The 19,646-nt window shown below is 48.6% G+C and overlaps 3 protein-coding genes across 3 annotated transcripts in view; 1 reads left to right on the forward strand and 2 right to left on the reverse strand.

Annotated features, from left to right (window-relative positions):
• LOC141058178 (protein RD3-like) overlaps positions 1–514 on the reverse strand; it is a 47,675-nt gene extending 47,161 nt beyond the window's left edge. The window contains exon 1 of the mRNA XM_073554316.1: positions 433–514. Within this exon, the coding sequence (XP_073410417.1) occupies positions 433–438 (6 nt within the window). The 5' untranslated portion in view covers positions 439–514. The remainder of the gene's footprint in view (positions 1–432) is intronic.
• Positions 515–984: 470 nt separating this feature from the next.
• NXF1 (nuclear RNA export factor 1) overlaps positions 985–19,646 on the forward strand; it is a 130,561-nt gene continuing 111,899 nt past the window's right edge. The window contains exon 1 of the mRNA XM_073554648.1: positions 985–1,186. Within this exon, the coding sequence (XP_073410749.1) occupies positions 1,159–1,186 (28 nt within the window). The 5' untranslated portion in view covers positions 985–1,158. The remainder of the gene's footprint in view (positions 1,187–19,646) is intronic.
• On the reverse strand, positions 13,081–17,380 carry LOC141058390 (uncharacterized). The gene is made up of 2 exons (XM_073554647.1): positions 15,915–17,380; positions 13,081–15,467 (listed from the first exon to the last, which is right to left on the reverse strand). Exons 1-2 carry the CDS (start codon positions 16,368–16,370, stop codon positions 14,829–14,831), a joined length of 1,095 nt encoding a protein of 364 aa, XP_073410748.1. The 5' UTR covers positions 16,371–17,380; the 3' UTR covers positions 13,081–14,828.

The following is a 19,646-nucleotide window of genomic DNA, read 5'->3' on the forward strand; positions in this document are numbered from 1 at the left end:
CAAGGTGTGCTCACTCCTTTTTAGATGCAGACTAACGAGCAGATCTAATTTGATGCAGGTGTTAGTTTTGGGAATGAAAATTTACAGGGTGACTCCATATTTTTTTTCCTCAGAATTGAGTGATTCCATAATTTTCCCCTATGCTTGGTTTAGAAAAGTAACCATTACTGACTACCACATTTTTTGTTCTTGATTTCTTTTAGTGTTTCTTAAAGCCAGAAAGTTGCCATCTGAATTGACTTTAGTTTTGTGCCATGTCTGTGATCTGCTTTTTTTTTGCTACAAAATTAAACAACTGAATGAACATCCTTCAAGGCCGGTGATCCCATAATTTTTGCCAGGGGTTGTAATAGCACCCTGCTACAAGACAAAGATACTTGGTCTGGGTGGAACTACATGTCCCAGTCAGACTAATGTAACACAGGACCGCACCTGCATCTTCCAACACTGTAGGCTCAGCGGTGAAGCCGACGTAGACAGTAAGGCACTGCGAAGTCTGGTGATCGGCTGCAGCGGTGTGGCCCCCACCATGAGATCACACATCTGTCCTCAGAACGCCCCTTTAAATGGTCATGTGGCACCGCTCACGCCTTCCTCATGGGATGACGTCTGTGAGCACACACCTGCGGGGGGCGCCCATGACTGCACGTGGTCTAGTGTAATGTGGAAGTGACGACAGACAACCCCTTTAAGGAACCCCAACCCAAGGCCATTATTGCTGCCATGATGCGACCATGACACCCGGTCACTGGACTGAGATTACTAAAATTACCTTGATATTAGATTTTATGGCTGATTTGTGATAAATATATGGTGGCAAAGCCAGAAAAGCAAAAAAAAAAAATAAATACTCTCCTCGGAAATAAACACACCAAACCATGCAGCAAAAAAAAAAAAAACAACATAAAGAGCATGGACGGGACTATTGCAGAATGAAACAACGGGGGAGTGGCGTCGCCCCCTGCGCTGAGCGGCGCTTGGTTCAGTCCACCACTCCCGCGCAGAGACCATGTGACCTCTCTGCTGCACCTCCCGCCTACACGCCTGCGTCTGTGCGTCACTTCCGGTGAGGAGACGGCCTCGTTGCTACGGTGATTCGTGGAGAGCCGGAGGCGGACTCTTCTAGGTGGAAGTTGCCCGAGTTCGAGCGAGCTAGACATGGCGGATGGTGGCCGGTCCTATATTGGTAAGTTTATTAGACGTGAGTTCTGTGCGCCGGACTGAGGTGACTCATCTGGAGATTAGTAAGGGCCGATGTAGGAGTCGGAGCAGAGGTTTATTTCATAGTGTGTGTGTGTGTGGGCGCGCATATGGGCGCTTCCCGGCACTAGAGCTGAGAGATATGGCGGGAATGGGGGCACCATATGTGTGGTATCACGGGGAGGTGACTGACAGGGCTGCTGGCTCATAAAGGGGGGTGAGGCAGGTACACAGGGCGGGCAAGTTGGGGGGTGCACGGGGCTCCTGTGTGAGGCAGGGCTCATCGGTGGTCTCGTCTTGGGTTACGTGGACGTGCGGGGCTTGTTGGTGCAGGGCTCGTGTGTGTGTGGCCGTGGGCTCGTCTTGTGTGGCCTCACCCAAGACGAGCCCCGCGCGTCCGCCTGACCCAAGACGAGCCCACGGCAACACAGACGAGCCCCGCGCGTCCGCCTGACCCAAGACGAGCCCACGGCAACACAGACGAGCCCCGCGCGTCCGCCTGACCCAAGACGAGCCCACGGCAACACAGATGAGCCCCGTGCGTCCGCCTGACCCAAGACGAGCCCACGGCAACACAGACGAGCCCCGCGCGTCCGCCTGACCCAAGACGAGCCCACGGCAACACAGACGAGCCCCGCGCGTCCGCCTGACCCAAGACGAGCCCACGGCAACACAGACGAGCCCCGCGCGTCCGCCTGACCCAAGACGAGCCCACGGCAACACAGACGAGCCCCGCGCGTCCGCCTGACCCAAGACGAGCCCACGGCAACACAGACGAGCCCCGCGCGTCCGCCTGACCCAAGACGAGCCCACGGCAACACAGACGAGCCCCGCGCGTCCGCCTGACCCAAGACGAGCCCACGGCAACACAGACGAGCCCCGCGCGTCCGCCTGACCCAAGACGAGCCCACGGCAACACAGACGAGCCCCGCGCGTCCGCCTGACCCAAGACGAGCCCACGGCAACACAGACGAGCCCCGCGCGTCCGCCTGACCCAAGACGAGCCCACGGCAACACAGACGAGCCCCGCGCGTCCGCCTGACCCAAGACGAGCCCACGGCAACACAGACGAGCCCCGCGCGTCCGCCTGACCCAAGACGAGCCCACGGCAACACAGACGAGCCCCGCGCGTCCGCCTAACCCAAGACGAGCCCACGGCAACACAGACGAGCCCCGCGCGTCCGCCTGACCCAAGACGAGCCCACGGCAACACAGACGAGCCCCGCGCGTCCGCCTGACCCAAGACGAGCCCACGGCAACACAGACGAGCCCCGCGCGTCTGCCTGACCCAAGACGAGCCCCGCGCGTCCGCCTGACCCAAGACGAGCCCCGCGCGTCCGCCTGACCCAAGACGAGCCCCGCGCGTCCGCCTGACCCAAGACGAGCCCCGCGCGTCCGCCTGACCCAAGACGAGCCCCGCGCGTCCGCCTGACCCAAGACGAGCCCCGCGCGTCCGCCTGACCCAAGACGAGCCCCGCGCGTCCGCCTGACCCAAGACGAGCCCACGGCAACACAGACGAGCCCCGCGCGTCCGCCTCACCCAAGCTCCAGTCTGCTGGAAAAAATAGAATCTGCACACTTACCCCCGAGACCAGCACTGATCTCACTGCTGCGTCTCCCGGCAGTTATAAACAATGTCACGTGACCGATGCAGCCGATGATCGGCTGCAGCCATCTCCAGGTAAACAATCTATATCTGGTCAACCTAATGTGGGTGGCGAGCATCCCCTCCTTTTTGATGTGTGCTCCTGCTGCTCTGACCAAGTATTGTGTGGTTTTGACAGTATTTTGTCTGTTTGCGCCTGCAATTTGTCTTCAGGCTGTCATCAGCAGTAGTTGAGGAAATGGTCTAAGCTGAAAGGAAGAGTAAGGAAGCAAAATTATCTAACACAGAAAATGTAAAAATGATTCACCCGTGAACAATTTGACCTTGAAAACTTAAATGACAGTTACCCTTTGAAGCTGTGGTTTGTCGTGGACACTGTGGACTTTTATGACAGGGCGCAGAGACAGTAAGAGACAATGGTTGCTCTGCAAGAATTGTCTCATAAACAATGTGTATCACCTTCCCATAGAATAAATGTAGGAACATGTTGGTGGAACCACCAAGACAATCAAGGCCCCAAGGTCCCCCGTTTGAATTGTACAGCTTCATTCACACACATTTTATAACTCTTGATGTCCCAGTGGTTTAACCCTTAAAAGGAATCTGTCATCCTCCAGTACGTATATGACCTATTAATATGGGCATACAGGTAATAGAAATGTTACCGTAGTCCTACCTGTCTGCCTCATATTAATGGTCTTGTTGTGGAGAAATGCTATATTCTGTCTTTATGCTAATGATTTCTTCCAGGCTCAGGGACATGCGGTGCCTTTAAAGAAATCCCTGTTTCGTCTCCTCACTACCATACTACCCCCCCTCCCATCAGCGTCAGTTCTGGCACTGGAATCCTGCGTTTGCACTCCCTCAAACATACCCCATCTTCCTTTTTGTGGGCACTGCATTCAGGGATCTTCTGCGCAGGCGCCAGCAAGTCACTGTGACCTCCAGTGTGTGCGCCGATCGATAAGATGCTTTCCCCACTTCCCCCCTGCATAGTCATCGCTAGGAACCATGTGTACATAGCGATGATTATTCACAGAGGAAGTGGGGAGGGCACCTTATCTGCCCACACCAGAGGTGACTGGGGCTGAAGCCGCCTGCACAGAAAATCTCTGAATGCAGCGCCCATAGACGGGAGGATGAGGTATGTATGTCTGAGGGTGGTCGCAGGATTCTGGGGCCGTAACTGACGTGCATGGGAGGGTGTAGTATTGTATTGCGCAGAGGAGGCAGGGATTTCTTCAAGGAACCACACGCCCCACAGCCTGGAAGAAATCATTAGCATAAGGATAGAATATAACATTTCTCCACTACAAGACCATTAATATGAGGCAGACAGGTGGGCATAGTGTAACATTTCTATTACCTGTATGCCCATATAAATAGGTCATATACATCCCAGGGGTGACAGATTCACTTTAACCCCTTCCTGACATCCGACGTACTATCCCGTCCATGGGACCCGGGCCCCTATGCCCATGGACGGGATAGTACGTCTACCGCAATCAGCGGCGCCCACGTGGTGAGCGCCGCTGATTGCGGCCGGGTGTCAGCTGATTATCACAGCTGTCACCCGGCACAATGTGTCAGGGGCGGTCACGGACCGCCCCCGACACGTTAACCCCTTGCACACCGCGATCAAACATGATCGCGGTGTACCGGGAGTTAAAGGGAAGCATCGGCAGGGAGGGGGCTCCCTCCGTGCTTCCCTGAGCCCCCCACGGCAGCGCAATGTGCAGCGCTGCTGCGGGGGGCTCCTTTCCTCCAGGCCCCCGAATCCAAGATGCAAGATAATCGCCAAATAAATTAGTAAAAAAAAAAAAAAAATATTCCCCAATAAATTCATTTTTTGAAAATAAAAAACCCAAAACAATAAAAGTACACATATTGGGTATCGCCGCGTCCGTAACGACCCGCCCTATAAAACTGTCCCATTAGTTAACCCCTTTAGCGAACCCCTTAAAAAATAAAAAACAATGATTTATTATCATACCGCCAAACAAAAAGTGTAATAACGCGCGATCAAAAAGACGCATATAAATATCCATGGTACCGCTGAAAACATCATCTTGTCCCGCAAAAAACGAGCCGCCATACAGCATCATCAGCGAAAAAATAAAAAAGTTATAGCTCGCAGAATAAAGCGATGCAAAAATAATTATTTTTTATATAAAATAGTTTTCATTGCATAAAACCGACAAAACATAAAAAAAAGACCTAAATGAGGTATCGCTGTAACCGTACTGACCCGAAGAATAAAGCCGCTTAATCAATTTTACCGCACGCGGAACGGTGTAAACGCACTCCCCCAAAAGAAATTCATGAAACGCTGGTTTTTGTTCATTCTGCGTCCCAAAAATCGAAATAAAAAGCGATCAAAAAATGTCACGTGCCCGAAAATGATACCAATAGAAACGTCAACTCGTCCCGCAAAAAATAAGACCTCACATGACTCGGTGGGTCAAAATACGGAAAAACTATAGCTCTCAATATGTGGTGATGCAAAAACTATTTTTACAATAAAAAGCGTCTTTTAGTGTGCGACAGCTGCCAAAAATAAAAACCGCCATAAATAGTAAATCAAACCCCCCGTTATCACCCCCTTAGTTAGGGAAAAATAATAAAATGTATTTATTTCCATTTTTCCATTAGGGTTAGGGCTTGGGTTAGGGCTAGGGTTAGGGCTGAGATTAGGGTTAGGGGTGTGTTGGGGTTCGGGTTGGAGTTAGAATTGGTGGTTTCCACTGTTTGGGCACATCAGGTGCTCTCCAAATGCAACATTGCGTCTGATCTCAATTCCAGCCAATTCTGAGTTAAAAAAGTCATATGGTGCTCCTTCCCTTCCAAGCTCTGCCATGCGCCCAAACAGTGTTTTACCCCCACATGTAGGGTATCAGCCTACTCAGGACAAATTGCAAAACAATTTTTGGGGTCCAATTTCTCCTGTTACCCTTAGGAAAATAAAAAATTGGGGGCAAAAATATCATTTTTGTGGAAAAAAATGATTTTTTTATTTTCACGTCCGAGCGTTATAAACTTCTGTGAAGCACTTGGGGGTTCAAAGTGCTCACCACACATCTAGATAAGTTCCATTGGGGGGTCTAGTGTCCAAAATGGGGTCACTTGTGGGGAGTTTCAATAGTTTAGGTACGTCAGGGGCTCTCCAAACGCACATGACACCCGCAGACCATTCCATCAAAGTCTGCATTCCAAAATGGCACTGCTTCCCTTCCGAGCCCTGACGTGTGTCCATACAGTAGTTTTCTCCCACATATGGGGTGTCAGCTTACTCAGGACATATTGGACAACAACTTTTGGGGTTCAATTTCTCCTGTTACCCTTGGGAAAATAAAAAAAATTGGAGAATAATTGATCATGTTTGTGGAAAAAATACGATTTTTTTATTTTCATGCCCTGGCATTATAAACTTCTGTGAAGCCCTTGGGGGTTCAAAGTGCTCACCTCACATCTAGATAAGTTCCTTGGGGGGTCTAGTTTACAAAATGGTGTCATTTGTGGGGGGTTTCCACTGTTTAGGTACATCAGGGGTTTTCCAATCGCGACATGGTGTCCGATCTCAATTCCAGCCAAAAACGTCAAATGGCGCTGCTTCCCTTCCGAGCTCTGCCATGCGCCCAAATAGTGGTTTACCCCCACATGTGGGGTATCAGCGTACTCAGGACAAATTGCACAATAACTTTTAGGGTCCTGTTATACCCTTGGAAAAATAAGAATTGAGGGTGAAAAGATCATTTTTGTGGAAAAAATATGATTTTTTAATTGTACCGCTGTACGTTATAAACTTCTGTAAAGCCCTTGTGGGTTCAAAGTTCTCACCACATATCTAGATAAGTTCCTTGGGGGGTCTAGTTTCCAAAATGGGGTCGCTTGTAGGGGGTTTCCACTGTTTAGGTACATCAGGGACTCTCCAAACGTGACATGGCGTCCGATCTGAATTCCAGCCAATTTTGCATTGAAAAAGTCAAACGACGCTCCTTCCATTCTGAGCTCTGCCATGCGCCGAAACAGTCGTTCCCCCCCACAAATCAGGTATCAGCGTACTCAGGACAAATTGCACAATAACTTTTACAGTCCAATTTCTCCTGTTACCCTTGGTAAAATAAAAAAAATTGAACCTGAAGTATTTTTTTTGTGAAAAAAAGTTAGATGTTCATTTTTTTTTTAAATATTCAAAAAAATTCCTGTGACGCACCTAAAGGGTTAATAAACTTCTTGAATGTGGTTTTGAGCACCTTAAGGGGTGCAGTTTTTAGAATGATGTCACTTTTGGGTATTTTCTATCATATAGACCCCTCAAAGTGGCTTCAAATGTGATGTGGTCCTAAAAATAAAATGGTGTTGTAAAAATGAGAAATCGCTGGTCAACTTTTAACCCTTATAACTTCCTAACAAAAAAAAATTTTGGTTCCAAAATTGTGCTGATGTAAAGTAAACATGTGGGAGATGTTAGTTATCAAGTTTTTTGTGTGCCGTATCTGTGATTTAAGGGCATAAAAATTCAATTTGGAAAATTGTGAAATTTTCAATTTTTGCCAAATTTCCGTTTTTTTCACAAATAAACGCAAGTTATTTGAATGAAATTTTACCACTAACATGAAGTACAATATGTTACGAGAAAACATTGTCAGAATCACCGGGATCCATAGAAGCGTTCCAGAGTTATGACCTCATAAAGGTACAGTGGTCAGAATTGTAAAAATTGGCCCGGTCATGAATGTGCAAACCACCCTTGGGGGTGAAGGGGTTAAGAATCATAATTGACAGTAGTTTATGGGACAGCCCTTATCTCTTTCAGCTATGACAATTAGTTATGCATATTGAATGAATGTTTTGAGCAGCTGCATAGACTTAAATCCTATCGACTTATATTGGCATCTGTTGGACCCAGTATGTTTCACTGCAAGAATATCGCAGCCCACTGTACTTCTTGTCACCTTTGGATAAGGCCTAATTATCTTCCCGTAAGGCTAGTTTCACACTTGCACCGTTTTGCGCAGCGTTTCGAGCGCGCATAAAATGCTGCGATATTTTGTCGCATCATTGTGCGCATTACAACAAAAAAACGGAGCATTTGTATGAGTTTTCAAACGTTTTTCCTTACGTTTGCATTTTTTATGTGCATGCGTTGTCTAGGTGTCACATTTCACAGGCGAAAAATTCTTGCAACAGACTCCACCAATGGGACACCAGTGAGCGTGTGTCATGGGAATTCTCTATATAGACCCTGTTTACAGCTGAATTCATCACATTTGCTTGCATTTTCCTTTGTGAAACATGAATCTGCGCTGGAAGAGTTTTCACTTCAACTTGGATCTGGACATCGCAATGGCTCAGGCTTATGCGGTTGCTTGCCATCAACAAAGGGAGAGAGAGACAGTGAAGACGGCAGCGGCGGCGTTTGTGGATACATCGGATTATTGAACTCTGGGAGAGCCGTGGAGCGTACCACACCCTCTACAGCGAGCTCCAGGCAAACTCGGAGAAATTTACTGACTATACCCAGATGTCCCAAGAAATCTTCAGGGATTTGCTTGGTCGTGTCCAAGAATCCATCCGGAGACAGGGCGCACAGCTCCGTCGTGCGATTTCTCCGGAGGAACAGCTCCTGGTCACATTAAGGTACGTAATATTTAAAAACCAAACCCTGCATAATTTTCTTTGTTCTGCCATGTACTATTCCATAGCCTGCAGAATTCTTGTACTGCCATGTAGTAAACAAAAGCCTGCAGAATTCATGTAATGCCATGTAGTAATTTTTTTTTTATTTAAAAAAAAAAAAAAAAAAAATATTAATAAATATATATAATTTTCTCCTACGCCTCATTGGGGGACACAGACAGTGTGTGTTATGCTGCTTGCCACTAGGAGGACACTAAGTAAATACAGAAAAAAGTTAACTCCTCCCCTGCAGTATACACCCTCTCGGTGGCTGGGAATTCCCCAGTTCTTGCTTAATGTCTACAGGAGGCACTTGGGTCTGGCTTCAAACCCCACCGTTTTTATTTTATTTTTGAATTTTCTGTAAACTTTTATTTTTTAATTAACGGAGTGAAGGGGGCGACGGTTCCTTTCTACGGCCCACTCTCCCCCGAACCAACAACAGGCAAGCACGTGGAGTATACCTCCCCGTACACTTTCCTGCGACGACTGGGGCTGATTCTTCTGGCGATGGTTCCTTTACGGTCCCGGTACCCCACTCGGATGCGAACGCACGGAGAAGACTTGACCAGCGCTTTCGGATGCCTTGAATAAGCCCCATTGCTCTCCATCCCCCTGCCCATAGGGTGGACCGATTGAGCAATACCCCTGTAACAACCTCTCCGGCTCTGCTACATCGCCCGGGAGCTTTTTTATTACCTCAGAATCTGAGATGGGATGAAATCTGCAGGCTCCTGGACAGCGCAGTCGGCGCAAGCATCGGATTGGAGGTATGGGGTCGGGTCCTGGTCCCTGGGAGAAGACGCTGACCGAGTTTCAGCGGCGGCATACCGGCGCCCCGTCGCGGCCCTGCTCCTCTTTCACCCGGCGCTCACCGCGGATAGGCCCAAAAATTTAGTCCCCGGCTTTTCGGCCTACTAGGCTGCAATTTACATAGCGCCGCCCACCATTAGCGCCGCCGCCCACGTCTTTGGCACCTCTCTCTCTGTATGAGACTCGCCCTGCTAGTCTCGGGCGCCATGTCCTTAACACCTTCTCTGCCCCTCGGGCTCTGGGTCGGCTGCGAGGGGTGCGCGCACGGATGGACAACACCTGGTGAGGCTACAGGGCCACCGATATTCCTCCCAGGGACACAGCATCAGGACCGCGGGTAAGCTGCATCTGCCTCAGAGCAAAGCTTAACCCTTCGCTGCACATTAGCTGCAGCCCAGACTCTGCTTGTAACCCTTTCACGGGCACTATGTCTCAGTCTAAGGAATCAAAAAGGGGGCTAATAAGAAGTGCACTGCGTTCTTTACCGCTGGTACCTCTTGCAAGACTGCCTTGCCCAGTACCCAGACTAATCCGCTGTGCACGGATTGCGACCCGGCTTGTGCTAAAACGCCATCCGCTGCAAGTTGCTCCCTGCGTTTAGTCCCTCTGTGTGGGCCGCGTCCTTGTCACGGTCTGTGGAGTCACTCACCAAGGCTATAGACTCCTCCGGGAATCCTCTTTTAGTCAGAACGCGTCTTTACCGCCCGAGGAGGGCTTTGGCGACGGCCAGGAACCGTCCGCCTGCAGGGACCGTGCTCGTTCAAGGGATCCTCAGGTCTCTAGAAAGCGGACCAATGATGCGTCCCCTAGTCACGCTCGCGATTCAGCATCTGCGAGTTCTCTCTCGCTCTCCCTCTCTTAATGTTAGCAGAGAACATGTCTCTGAATTTGAGTCTGACACGTCAGTCCCTCAGAATTCCCCAAATGTCCATGAATCGCTTGATTCTCTGACAGTCAGTCAACAAGTTTCTTACGTTGGACGAAGAGAATATTCCCGCTCCGGAACACGTTATCTTCTTTAAGAGGACTAAACGTGAACGCAGGGTATTTGCCAGCCATCCGGAGTTGAAGGACATTGTCTAGAAACGTAGGAACCAACCACATAAGCGGTTCACAGGGCACAAGCCTATCGAGGCTGAATACCCCCTTTACTCCATATCTGCTGAAGAATTGGTTACAGTCCCCCTCGGTGGATTCTCCTGTATTGTGCCTTGCTCCTAAAACGCTTCGATCCATTTCCGAGGGCTCTTCAGTCAGAAACCCCTCCTATCGTTAAATTGGCTACCTTGCCAGTTCAGTTTTTGGAGCTTCAGGAGTGGCATTTTTTTCAATCTTTCGCGGCGACTTGAGTGGCTAAGGCATGGCCACTTGGGCAGAAGTCTTAATTACTTAATTAATCCACGCTCGCCAGGTGGACTTGCTTGGCTATTCAGGAATCCTACCGAGCTCTGGACACACCTGTCCCAGCAAGGATTAAGGCGCATTCTATCCACTCAGTGGGTGCCTCTTGGGCCATTCGGCTCCAGACGTCGGCAGAACAGGTCTTCAACGCTGCAACTTAGTCCAGCCTACATACCTTTACAAAACTTTACCAAATTCATTCTCAGGCCTGTCCGCAAGGTTGCGACTTGGTCCAGCCTGCATACCATTCCAAACATTGCCTAATTTCATTCTCAGGCCTCTGCGGATGCAGCTCTTGGCAGACGCATCCTGCAATCGGCAGTACCATAGTGTTGAGTCATTGGTACATGGGGTATTAGCAATTGTATGTTCTCCACCCAGGGACTGCTTTAGAACGTCCCACTGTCTGTGTCCCCCAATGAGGCGAAGGAGAAATAGGGATTTTTGTGTACTCGCCGTAAAATCCTTTTCTCCGAGCCAATCATTGGGGGACACAGCACCCACCCTGTTTGGCCTATTGGCTCATTGTAGCATTATTAGGTTTTGACAGAGTTATTATTGTCATATGTTTAAAGCTCCTACTGCTTTTTCAACGAACTGGGGAATTCCCAGCCAGCGTGAGGGTGTATACTGCAGGGGAGGAGCTAACTTTTTTCTGTGTTTACTTAGTGTCCTTCTAGTGGCAAGCAGCATAACTCCCACTGTCTGTGTCCCCCAATGATTGGCTCGGCGAAAAGGATTTTACGGTGAATACACAAAAATCCCAATTTATGTTCTTTCTCTGTTTCACAGATTCCTGGCTACTGGAGAGACCCTCTCTTCACTCCACTTCCAGTACAGGATTGGATTATCCACCTGGTCTGGAATTGTTGCGGACACCTGCCGGGCTTTGTGGGACGTTGTCTGTCCCGAATTTACGCCCCTGCACACCGCGGAAAAGTGGATGCAAATTGCTGCCAAATTCTGGACAGTTTGCAATTTCCCCAACTGTTTGGGAGTTTTTGATGGGAAGCACATCCGGATAATCAAACCCAAAAGAACAGGCTCTGAGTACTACAACTGCAAAAAGTACTTTTCTACAGTACTCATTTCCGTTGCGGATGCAGACTGTATGTTTGTTGCAGTGCACATTGGGGCATTTGGCCATGGGAATGACTCCCAGGCTTTTAAGAACTCGGACATGGGCCTGAGGTTGTATGGAAACCATTTCAATTTCCCCATGCCACGGCCTCTTCCCTACACCGAAGGTCCGCCACAGCCATTTGTAATGGTTGGGGATGAGGCATTCCAGATGTGCCAAAACCTGCTCAATCCCTACTCCAGCCGGGACTTGGACCACACCAAAAAGTTTTTTTAATTACAGGCTGACCAGGGCCAGAAGAACTGTTGAGTGTGCCTTTGGTATACTTGTCTCCAGATGGCGCATTCTCGGCACAGCCATTAATCTGAAACTGGAAACAGTGGATGAGGTGGGGAAGGCCTGTGTGGTTCTACATAATTTTGTGATGGCTAAAGAGCACCCGAACTTTGAACTCGATGATGCAGCTCCTAACCCATTGCCTGAATTCACTCAGCACCCTCTCAGGTCATCCGTTGAAGTTGGCCAAAAGAGGGACCAATTTGCGGCCTACTTAATCTCAGATGTAGGACGGGTAGAATGGCAAGATCAAATGGTATAAAAATGTTTTCTTGTGTGTATGTTAATAAAAAAAACCTGTTTTGATACCTGTACTGAGTGCACTCTGTCTTTTTACACTCCAATACAATAATCAACTGGCCAGGTGTACCAGTGAATTCATGATGCTGTGTTTTGTGCATCATGAATTTACTAGCACTCCTGACCAGGTGACCACACACACACACACACACACACACACACACACACACACACACACACACACACACACACACACGTTGTATGTCCTTTATCATCTCTACAGTTTGTGTTCAATTTGCAGCGACGGTGGAGATAATGCAACTAATATTTGTGTCACCTGGCCTGATGTTACAAATAATGATTTGGGGATGCACTAGCATCCGTCACTCTTTGACACCTGACCATGTGACTATAAATATTATTTGTAGGATCACCACTGTGGCTTGAGTTTGAATGCAGACTGGAGACATAATAAAGTTTATACAACTTCTACAATCCCCAGGCCTGGTGTCATGCTGAAGTGAGGATGCCCAAACTAACGCATCCTGACTTCAGAATGTTATCACACATGGGAAGGTGTATACATATCTGAGTTAAACTGCAGCATCGCTCCAGTCTGCATGAAATAGATAATGCAGACTGAAGCGACGCTGCAGGTTAACTCGTGTATTCACCTGGCCAGGTGTGATATAGTTATGATACAAGGCCAGGGTATTGTACATATGACATGTATTTTCCCCATCTCCTGAGTTTATTCAACACACACTGAATAGAGGATGTGGTTAATTACAAGGTATATCTAGAATCCCCTGGCCTTGTCTCACAATAAGTGAATTGATGATGGTAAAAACACACCACCCTCAACTTTTTATTATACCTGGCAAGGTAACAATAGATATGCCTTGCACTCAACACCATCCTCTATTCAGTCTGTGCAATATTAGCATACTGAAGAGACTGGTGGGGAAAATACAAGTCATATATTTGTGTTTATGACTACACATATCTCCAGGAATGACACAAGAAACATGTGTCACTATAATGGAGCTATGTGTGGGCAAAAACGCAAAGTGTTCGGCGCAGTGTGTGTAGGCGGCGAAAAGCCGGATTACTTACCGGTAATGCTCTTTTAATGAGTCCACGACAGCACCCACTGGAGGTATCGGATCTGCCCATTTGGAACAGGAAACCCTACAGGAAAGATAAAAGGGGCGGTCCGCCTTTCCTCCTCAGTTTTACGTTTCAGAGTACCAGAAGGACCGCCAAGGATTAGGCAATGTTCTCTTATTTTAACATCTTTCTTATCCATTATTCGGTTGATATACTTTAACTATTGATATCTTTAGGGGGGGAAGTGAGCGGGTGCTGTCGTGGACTCATTAAAAGAGCATTACCGGTAAGTAATCCGGCTTTTTACTCTTCGCCACGACAGCACCCACTGGAGAGATTCCAGAGACCATCACCTGGGTGGGACCACCGTGCCAAGGATAGTCCTGCCAAAGCTTAAGTCAGAGGTTGATGAAAGATCGAGTCTATAGTGGTTATAGAAGGTAGAAGGGGATGACCAAACTGCCGCCTTACATATAGTTTCAATCGGAACATCTCCCTTTTCCGCCCAAGAGGTTGCCATTGCCCTGGTGGAATGCGCCCTGATGTTCCCTGGAGGATCTTCGTTTTTTGCGGAGTAGGCTAAACGAATGGCCTCTCTGATCCACCGGGAAATGGTGCTCTTCGTGACTCCATACCCCTTCTTACAGCCCTGAAATGAAACAAATAGGGCCCTACTCTGCCTCCAACTGTTGGACCTCTCAATACATTTTAGGACAGTTCTTTTGACGTCCAGAGTATGGAACTTCTGCTCTTCCGGAGTAGAGGGATTTTTATAGAAGGTTGGGAGGAGTATCTCCTGAGATCTATGGTATTTTGTTGCCACTTTTGGCAGGTAGGCAGGGTCTGGTTTTAATACCAATCTGTCTTGGTATTCTTGGAAAAAAGGTGGATCTATTGACAAGGCCTGGATATCACCCACTCTTCTAGCTGAGGTCAGTGCTACTAAGAGGGCCATTTTAAGTGCTAAGTATTTGAAGGGTATTGTGTCGATCGGCTCAAAGGGGTCTACCGTTAGGGCGTTTAAGACCAGATTTAGATCCCATGTAGGGACGGAGGGTATGTGGATTGGAGCTATTCGTTCACATGCTGTAATGAATCGAGTTATCCACTTGTTGCCTGCTATATTATGGCCATATAGTGCTCCTAATGCCGATATTTGTACTCTTAGCGTATTTACTGCTAAGCCTAAGTCTTTCCCTTTCTGCAGAAATTCCAAGATTGGGATTATCGGAACTTCTGCTGTATAAGGTACTGTATGGAATTGAAGAAATTTTTTCCATATTCTAGTGTAAATTTGGGTTGTGGACTGTTTTCTACTTTGTAGTAGTGTAGTAATTAAAGACTCAGAGAATCCTCTTGTCCTCAGTAACTGCCTCTCAAATTCCACGCCGTCAAGTGCAAGCTGAGCACTTGAGGGTGGAAAAAGGGGCCTTGGGAGAGTAGATTGGGAGTCGAAGGAAGGACCCAAGGATCTGTTATTGACATAATCTGCAGCCACGAAAACCACGGTCTTTTTGGCCAGAACGGTGCTATTAAGATTATCCTTGCTTTGTCGTCTCTGATCTTCCGAATTACTTGAGGTAGGAGGATCAATGGAGAGAACGCATACGCCAGGTTGAAATTCCATGGAGCTAGAAAGGCGTCTAGTATGTCTGGGTGATCTGACGGAGATAGGGAGGCAAATGTTTTTATCTGCCTGTTCTCCTTTGTGGCGAAAAGGTCCACCTCGGGTTGTCCCCATAAGGCTACTATGTCCCTGAAGACCTTCTGATTGAGGCACCACTCTCCTTGTCGTAGAGTGTGTCGGCTTAGGAAGTCTGCCTTTTGATTGCTCTCGCCTCTGATATGAAGGGTCGAGAGGGACAAAAAATAGTTTTCTGCTAAGTTTAAAATTCTTGCCGCTGAAGACATCAGAGTCTCTGATCGAGTTCCTCCTTGTCTGTTTATATAGGCCACTGTGGTGGTGTTGTCCGATAGGATCCTGACATGCTTCTGTTGGAGCTGCGGAAGGAAGTTGTATAGAGCATAGAACACTGCAGTCAGTTCTTTTAAATTAGATGAGTACTCGCATTCCTCTCTACTCCACCTTCCCTGATGAAACCCATTCTCCATGTGGGCTCCCCAGCCCTGGGGACTGGCATCGGTGGTTACGATACAGGATGGAACTATAACCCATGGAACTCCTGAACATAAATGGTCATCATCTAACCACCACTCTAGGGAAGTCAAGACTTCTTGTGACAGGGTTATTTTGTTCTGTAAATGACCACTATGTCGCTTATCCTCTTGGAGGATCTGGTGTTGTAGCGTACGGACATGGTACTGGGCCCACCGGACTGCCGGGGTGCAAGAATTTAGTGATCCTAATAGTGACATTGCTCCTCTCAAGGACACACGTGGTTTATCTATAGCTGCTCGTATTTTTTGTTTTGTGAGGGTGATTTTTACCTGAGGTAGTAGACATCTCTGGGTCAAGGAATCTAGTTGAAATCCTAGAAATGTCTGGAGAGATTGTGGATCGAGTCTGGACTTTTGGATATTGATGATCCAGCCAAGGCTCTGAAAAGAGGAGATTGCGTCAGTCACGCGTTCAGTACATTGTTTGACTGAATTCCCAATTATTAGGAAGTCGTCTAAATATGGCACGATCAGTGTGTCCTTTTGGCGAAGGTAGGCCATCACTTCTGCCATCACCTTGGTAAATATTCTTGGTGCCGTGGAAAGCCCGAAGGGCATAGCCGCGTATTGGAAATGACGAATCCTGCTCTCGACTTCCACTGCGACTCTTAGGTATTTCTGGAATCTATTGTGAATAGGGAGATGATAATAAGCATCTTTTAAATCAATCCCTGCCATTACGCAATTTGGGAAAAGAAGCTTTATAGTGGATCTAATTGATTCCATTTTGAAGTTATAATTTTTTATAAATGAATTAAGCTTCTTTAAATTAATAATGGTTCTAAACGTACCATCTGGTTTAGAAACCAAAAACAGGTGAGAGTAAAAGCCTCTACCCTGTTGTTCCTCAGGGACGTCAACTAAAACTTTTTTAGCTAGTAGGACTCGAATCTCGTCTTCGAGAGCCTTTTGCTGGACTGAGGAATTAAGGCGAGTTATAACAAAGAACTCATAAGGGATCTGAAGGAATTCAATCTTTATTCCTTCCTTGATTATGTTCAAAATCCATGGGCTTAACGTAATTTGTTCCCATTTGGTAAAAAAAAATTTTAATCTACCCCCAACTGGTGGGTCTAAACTCTTAATTTTTATCTCTCCTATATGTTGGCCCTCTGAAGATGGTACCCTTCTGCTTTTCGTCTTTCGTGGCCCATCTATTCGTTCTGTCCGATTGTCTTCTCCCGAATGGCCGTCTCTTAAAGGTTTTCCTATAAAACGGAATGGGAGAATCACTGAAGGCCTTTTTCCTCTCTTTTGCCTTGGCGAGAATTTCGTCTAAGGCTTTCCCGAAGAGGAACTCACCCTCGCATGGGGTTGCACTAATTTTGGATTTTGATTGTGCGTCCCCTTTCCAGCTTTTTATCCACAGCGCGCGTCTGGCGTTATTCACCAGGGCTGCCGACCTCGCTGCCAGTCTTAGGGTGTCCGCTGAAGCGTCTGCCATAAAGGCAGCTGCACCTCTTATCAATGGGATGGCTGCACGCAGTTTCTCCCTTGACACTCTTTGCTCAATCTGCTGGTCTAATTGATCTAGCCATACCAGCATTGATCTAGCAGTACATGTGCTGGCTATTGCGGGTTTGAATACCCCGGTGGTGGATTCCCAGGACCTTTTGAGCGAAGATTCTGCCTTTCGGTCTAATGGGTCTGCTAACAATCCTGCGTCCTCGACCGGGATCGAGGTCTGTTTGGAAGTGGAGGATATGACGGCATCCACCTTTGGTATTTTAGTCCATTTTAATACGTCCTCATCAGTGAACGGATACTTCCGTTTTGAGGCTGATGGGAGAAAACCCCTCTGGTCGTGTTTTTCCCACTCTCTTTTGATGAGGTCCTTAATTGCCGGTATCACCGGAAATGATCTCCTCTTTTTTTCTGCCAATCCCGCAAACATAATGTCCTGCGCGGTTTGGGCTCCCCTTTCCTCTTCACACCCCATAGTATTTCTAACCGCTTTTACTAGGTTATCTACGCTGTCCAGTGGAAAACATGCGCGTCCTTCCATCTCCGAGGATGACGATGAAGACGTGAATGCGGAGCCTGAGTTTAACTCCTGTTCTTCCTCTGACTCTGAACTAACAACGACCTGTTTCTTATGACTGGACTCTGAGGGAGTGCTGGCGCGGTTGATGGCTTGTATTTCCTCCCTAATTATGGCTCGGATATCTTTAGAAGATATCGTCGACCCCTGCCTGGTCTCTTTCATGCATTGTTTGCAGAGTTTTTTGGGGTAGGAGTCAGGGAGAGGCTCTGAACATAATGCGCATTCTTTGTTTAGTTTTTTCCTTTTTCTTTGACTGAAGTGGGAGGTCAAAGGTAAAGAGAGGGGGGGGGAGGAGGTTAGCTTAATAGGTAGAGTATATACTTTGCACACTCACCCAGTGAAGCTTAATACCGGGTTGGATGGCTGAGACGGTCTGGATCGGGTTTCTGCTGCCTCGCTCCTGCGGGCAGTCTCTGTCCTGGCGCTGCGGTCCCTGGTGGAGTTGCCCCCAGCTGAATCCCCTCCTGGGGTCTGCGACTCTGCGGGGGACGACATGGTTCCATCGTTGCAGCGCTGTTTTATCTTTACTCCTGTCGTGCCCCCGGAAGTCGCCCTGTGTCAGGGCGCATGCGCCGCGTCATCGCCATCCTACCCCGGAAGTTCAACCATTACTTCCGGGGTATAGGAGCGTCGGGCGCCGGCCGGCTCCTGCGCCACCGCTACTCACACGCGCGGTTCGCGCGCTCATGGCCTCACCTCCCACACTGTATCCCCACCGATGGGGGGGGGGGGGGGGGGATTCTGCCTCCGGATGCCGGACCGGCCCGCTCCCTGGTAAGACCGGGCGGCCCTCCCCGGACCCGGTCATCACCACTATGCCACCAGACGAGGGGGGAGCCGTCAAACGGAATCTCCCCCGACGCTGCTTCCGGACCGCAGCCCCTGCCGTTCCCGAGGAGACCACACAGGCGGATGCATGACCCAGGTAAGATCCTGCAGGATCCTGCTCCATTTGGAACAGGAAACCAAAACTGAGGAGGAAAGGCGGACCACCCCTTTTATCTTTCCTGTAGGGTTTCCTGTTCCAAATGGGCGGATCCGATACCTCCAGTGGGTGCTGTCGTGGCGAAGAGTAAAAGACACATTAATCAAAACGTATTAGGTGAAAGCAGAATTGCACATTTATTTAAAAAAAAAAATTATTGTGAAGGACGTTTGGGGGAAGATTGTGCTACTTTGGGGTGTGGAGAGGCGAGGAAGGGGTTCTAGGGGAATGGGTGACGAAAGTAGTGGGGGAAGGGAGCTCAGGGATAGAACTGGAGGCAGGGTGAGACACATTAGGAGGAGAGGGGGAGGGACAAAGAAAGTCTTTTGTTTTTTATTCTTCTTGGGTGCAGGAGTCTCCTGCCTGGACCTACTGCCACTGTGTGACCGCCTTACAGTGCTTGACCGCCTTGAGCTGGTGGACCGTGGCCTTGATTGGTTAAAGAGGGAATGTGGGTCACCCCTCTGATGCTCGGTGGTGGCGGTGCTCCTAGAATGATGAGGAGTGGTGGCGGTGCTCCTAGAATGATGAGGAGTGGTGGCGGTGCTCCTAGAATGATGAGGAGTGGTGGCGGTGCTCCTAGAATGATGAGGAGTGGTGGCGGTGCTCCTAGAATGATGAGGAGTGGTGGCGGTGCTCCTAGAATGATGAGGAGTGGTGGCGGTGCTCCTAGAATGATGAGGAGTGGTGGCGGTGCTTCGAACAGGAGAATATGTGGTGGTGGTCCAAGCAGGTGCTGTGGTGGTGGTACTCCACGATGGTGGACCGGTATGGGTGGTGGTGCTCCAGACAGGAGCAGCGCTTGCCATGGTGGTGGCAGGGGTGGTGTCCAGCAGCACTCGGCATTGGTGTGGTGTAGTGGTGTCCGGCTTGGCTTGGAATGCAGGTGGCTGTGCAGTGGTATGCAGCAGAAGTCGGTAGTGAGGTGTAGCGAGTCAGTGGTGGCACAGTTGGAAATGACACCACTGACTGC

This window comes from Dendrobates tinctorius, unplaced genomic scaffold (genome assembly GCF_039654945.1).
Source record: "Dendrobates tinctorius isolate UK_male_01 unplaced genomic scaffold, ASM3965494v1 ptg000211l, whole genome shotgun sequence".
Classification (NCBI taxonomy): Eukaryota; Metazoa; Chordata; class Amphibia; order Anura; family Dendrobatidae; genus Dendrobates; species Dendrobates tinctorius.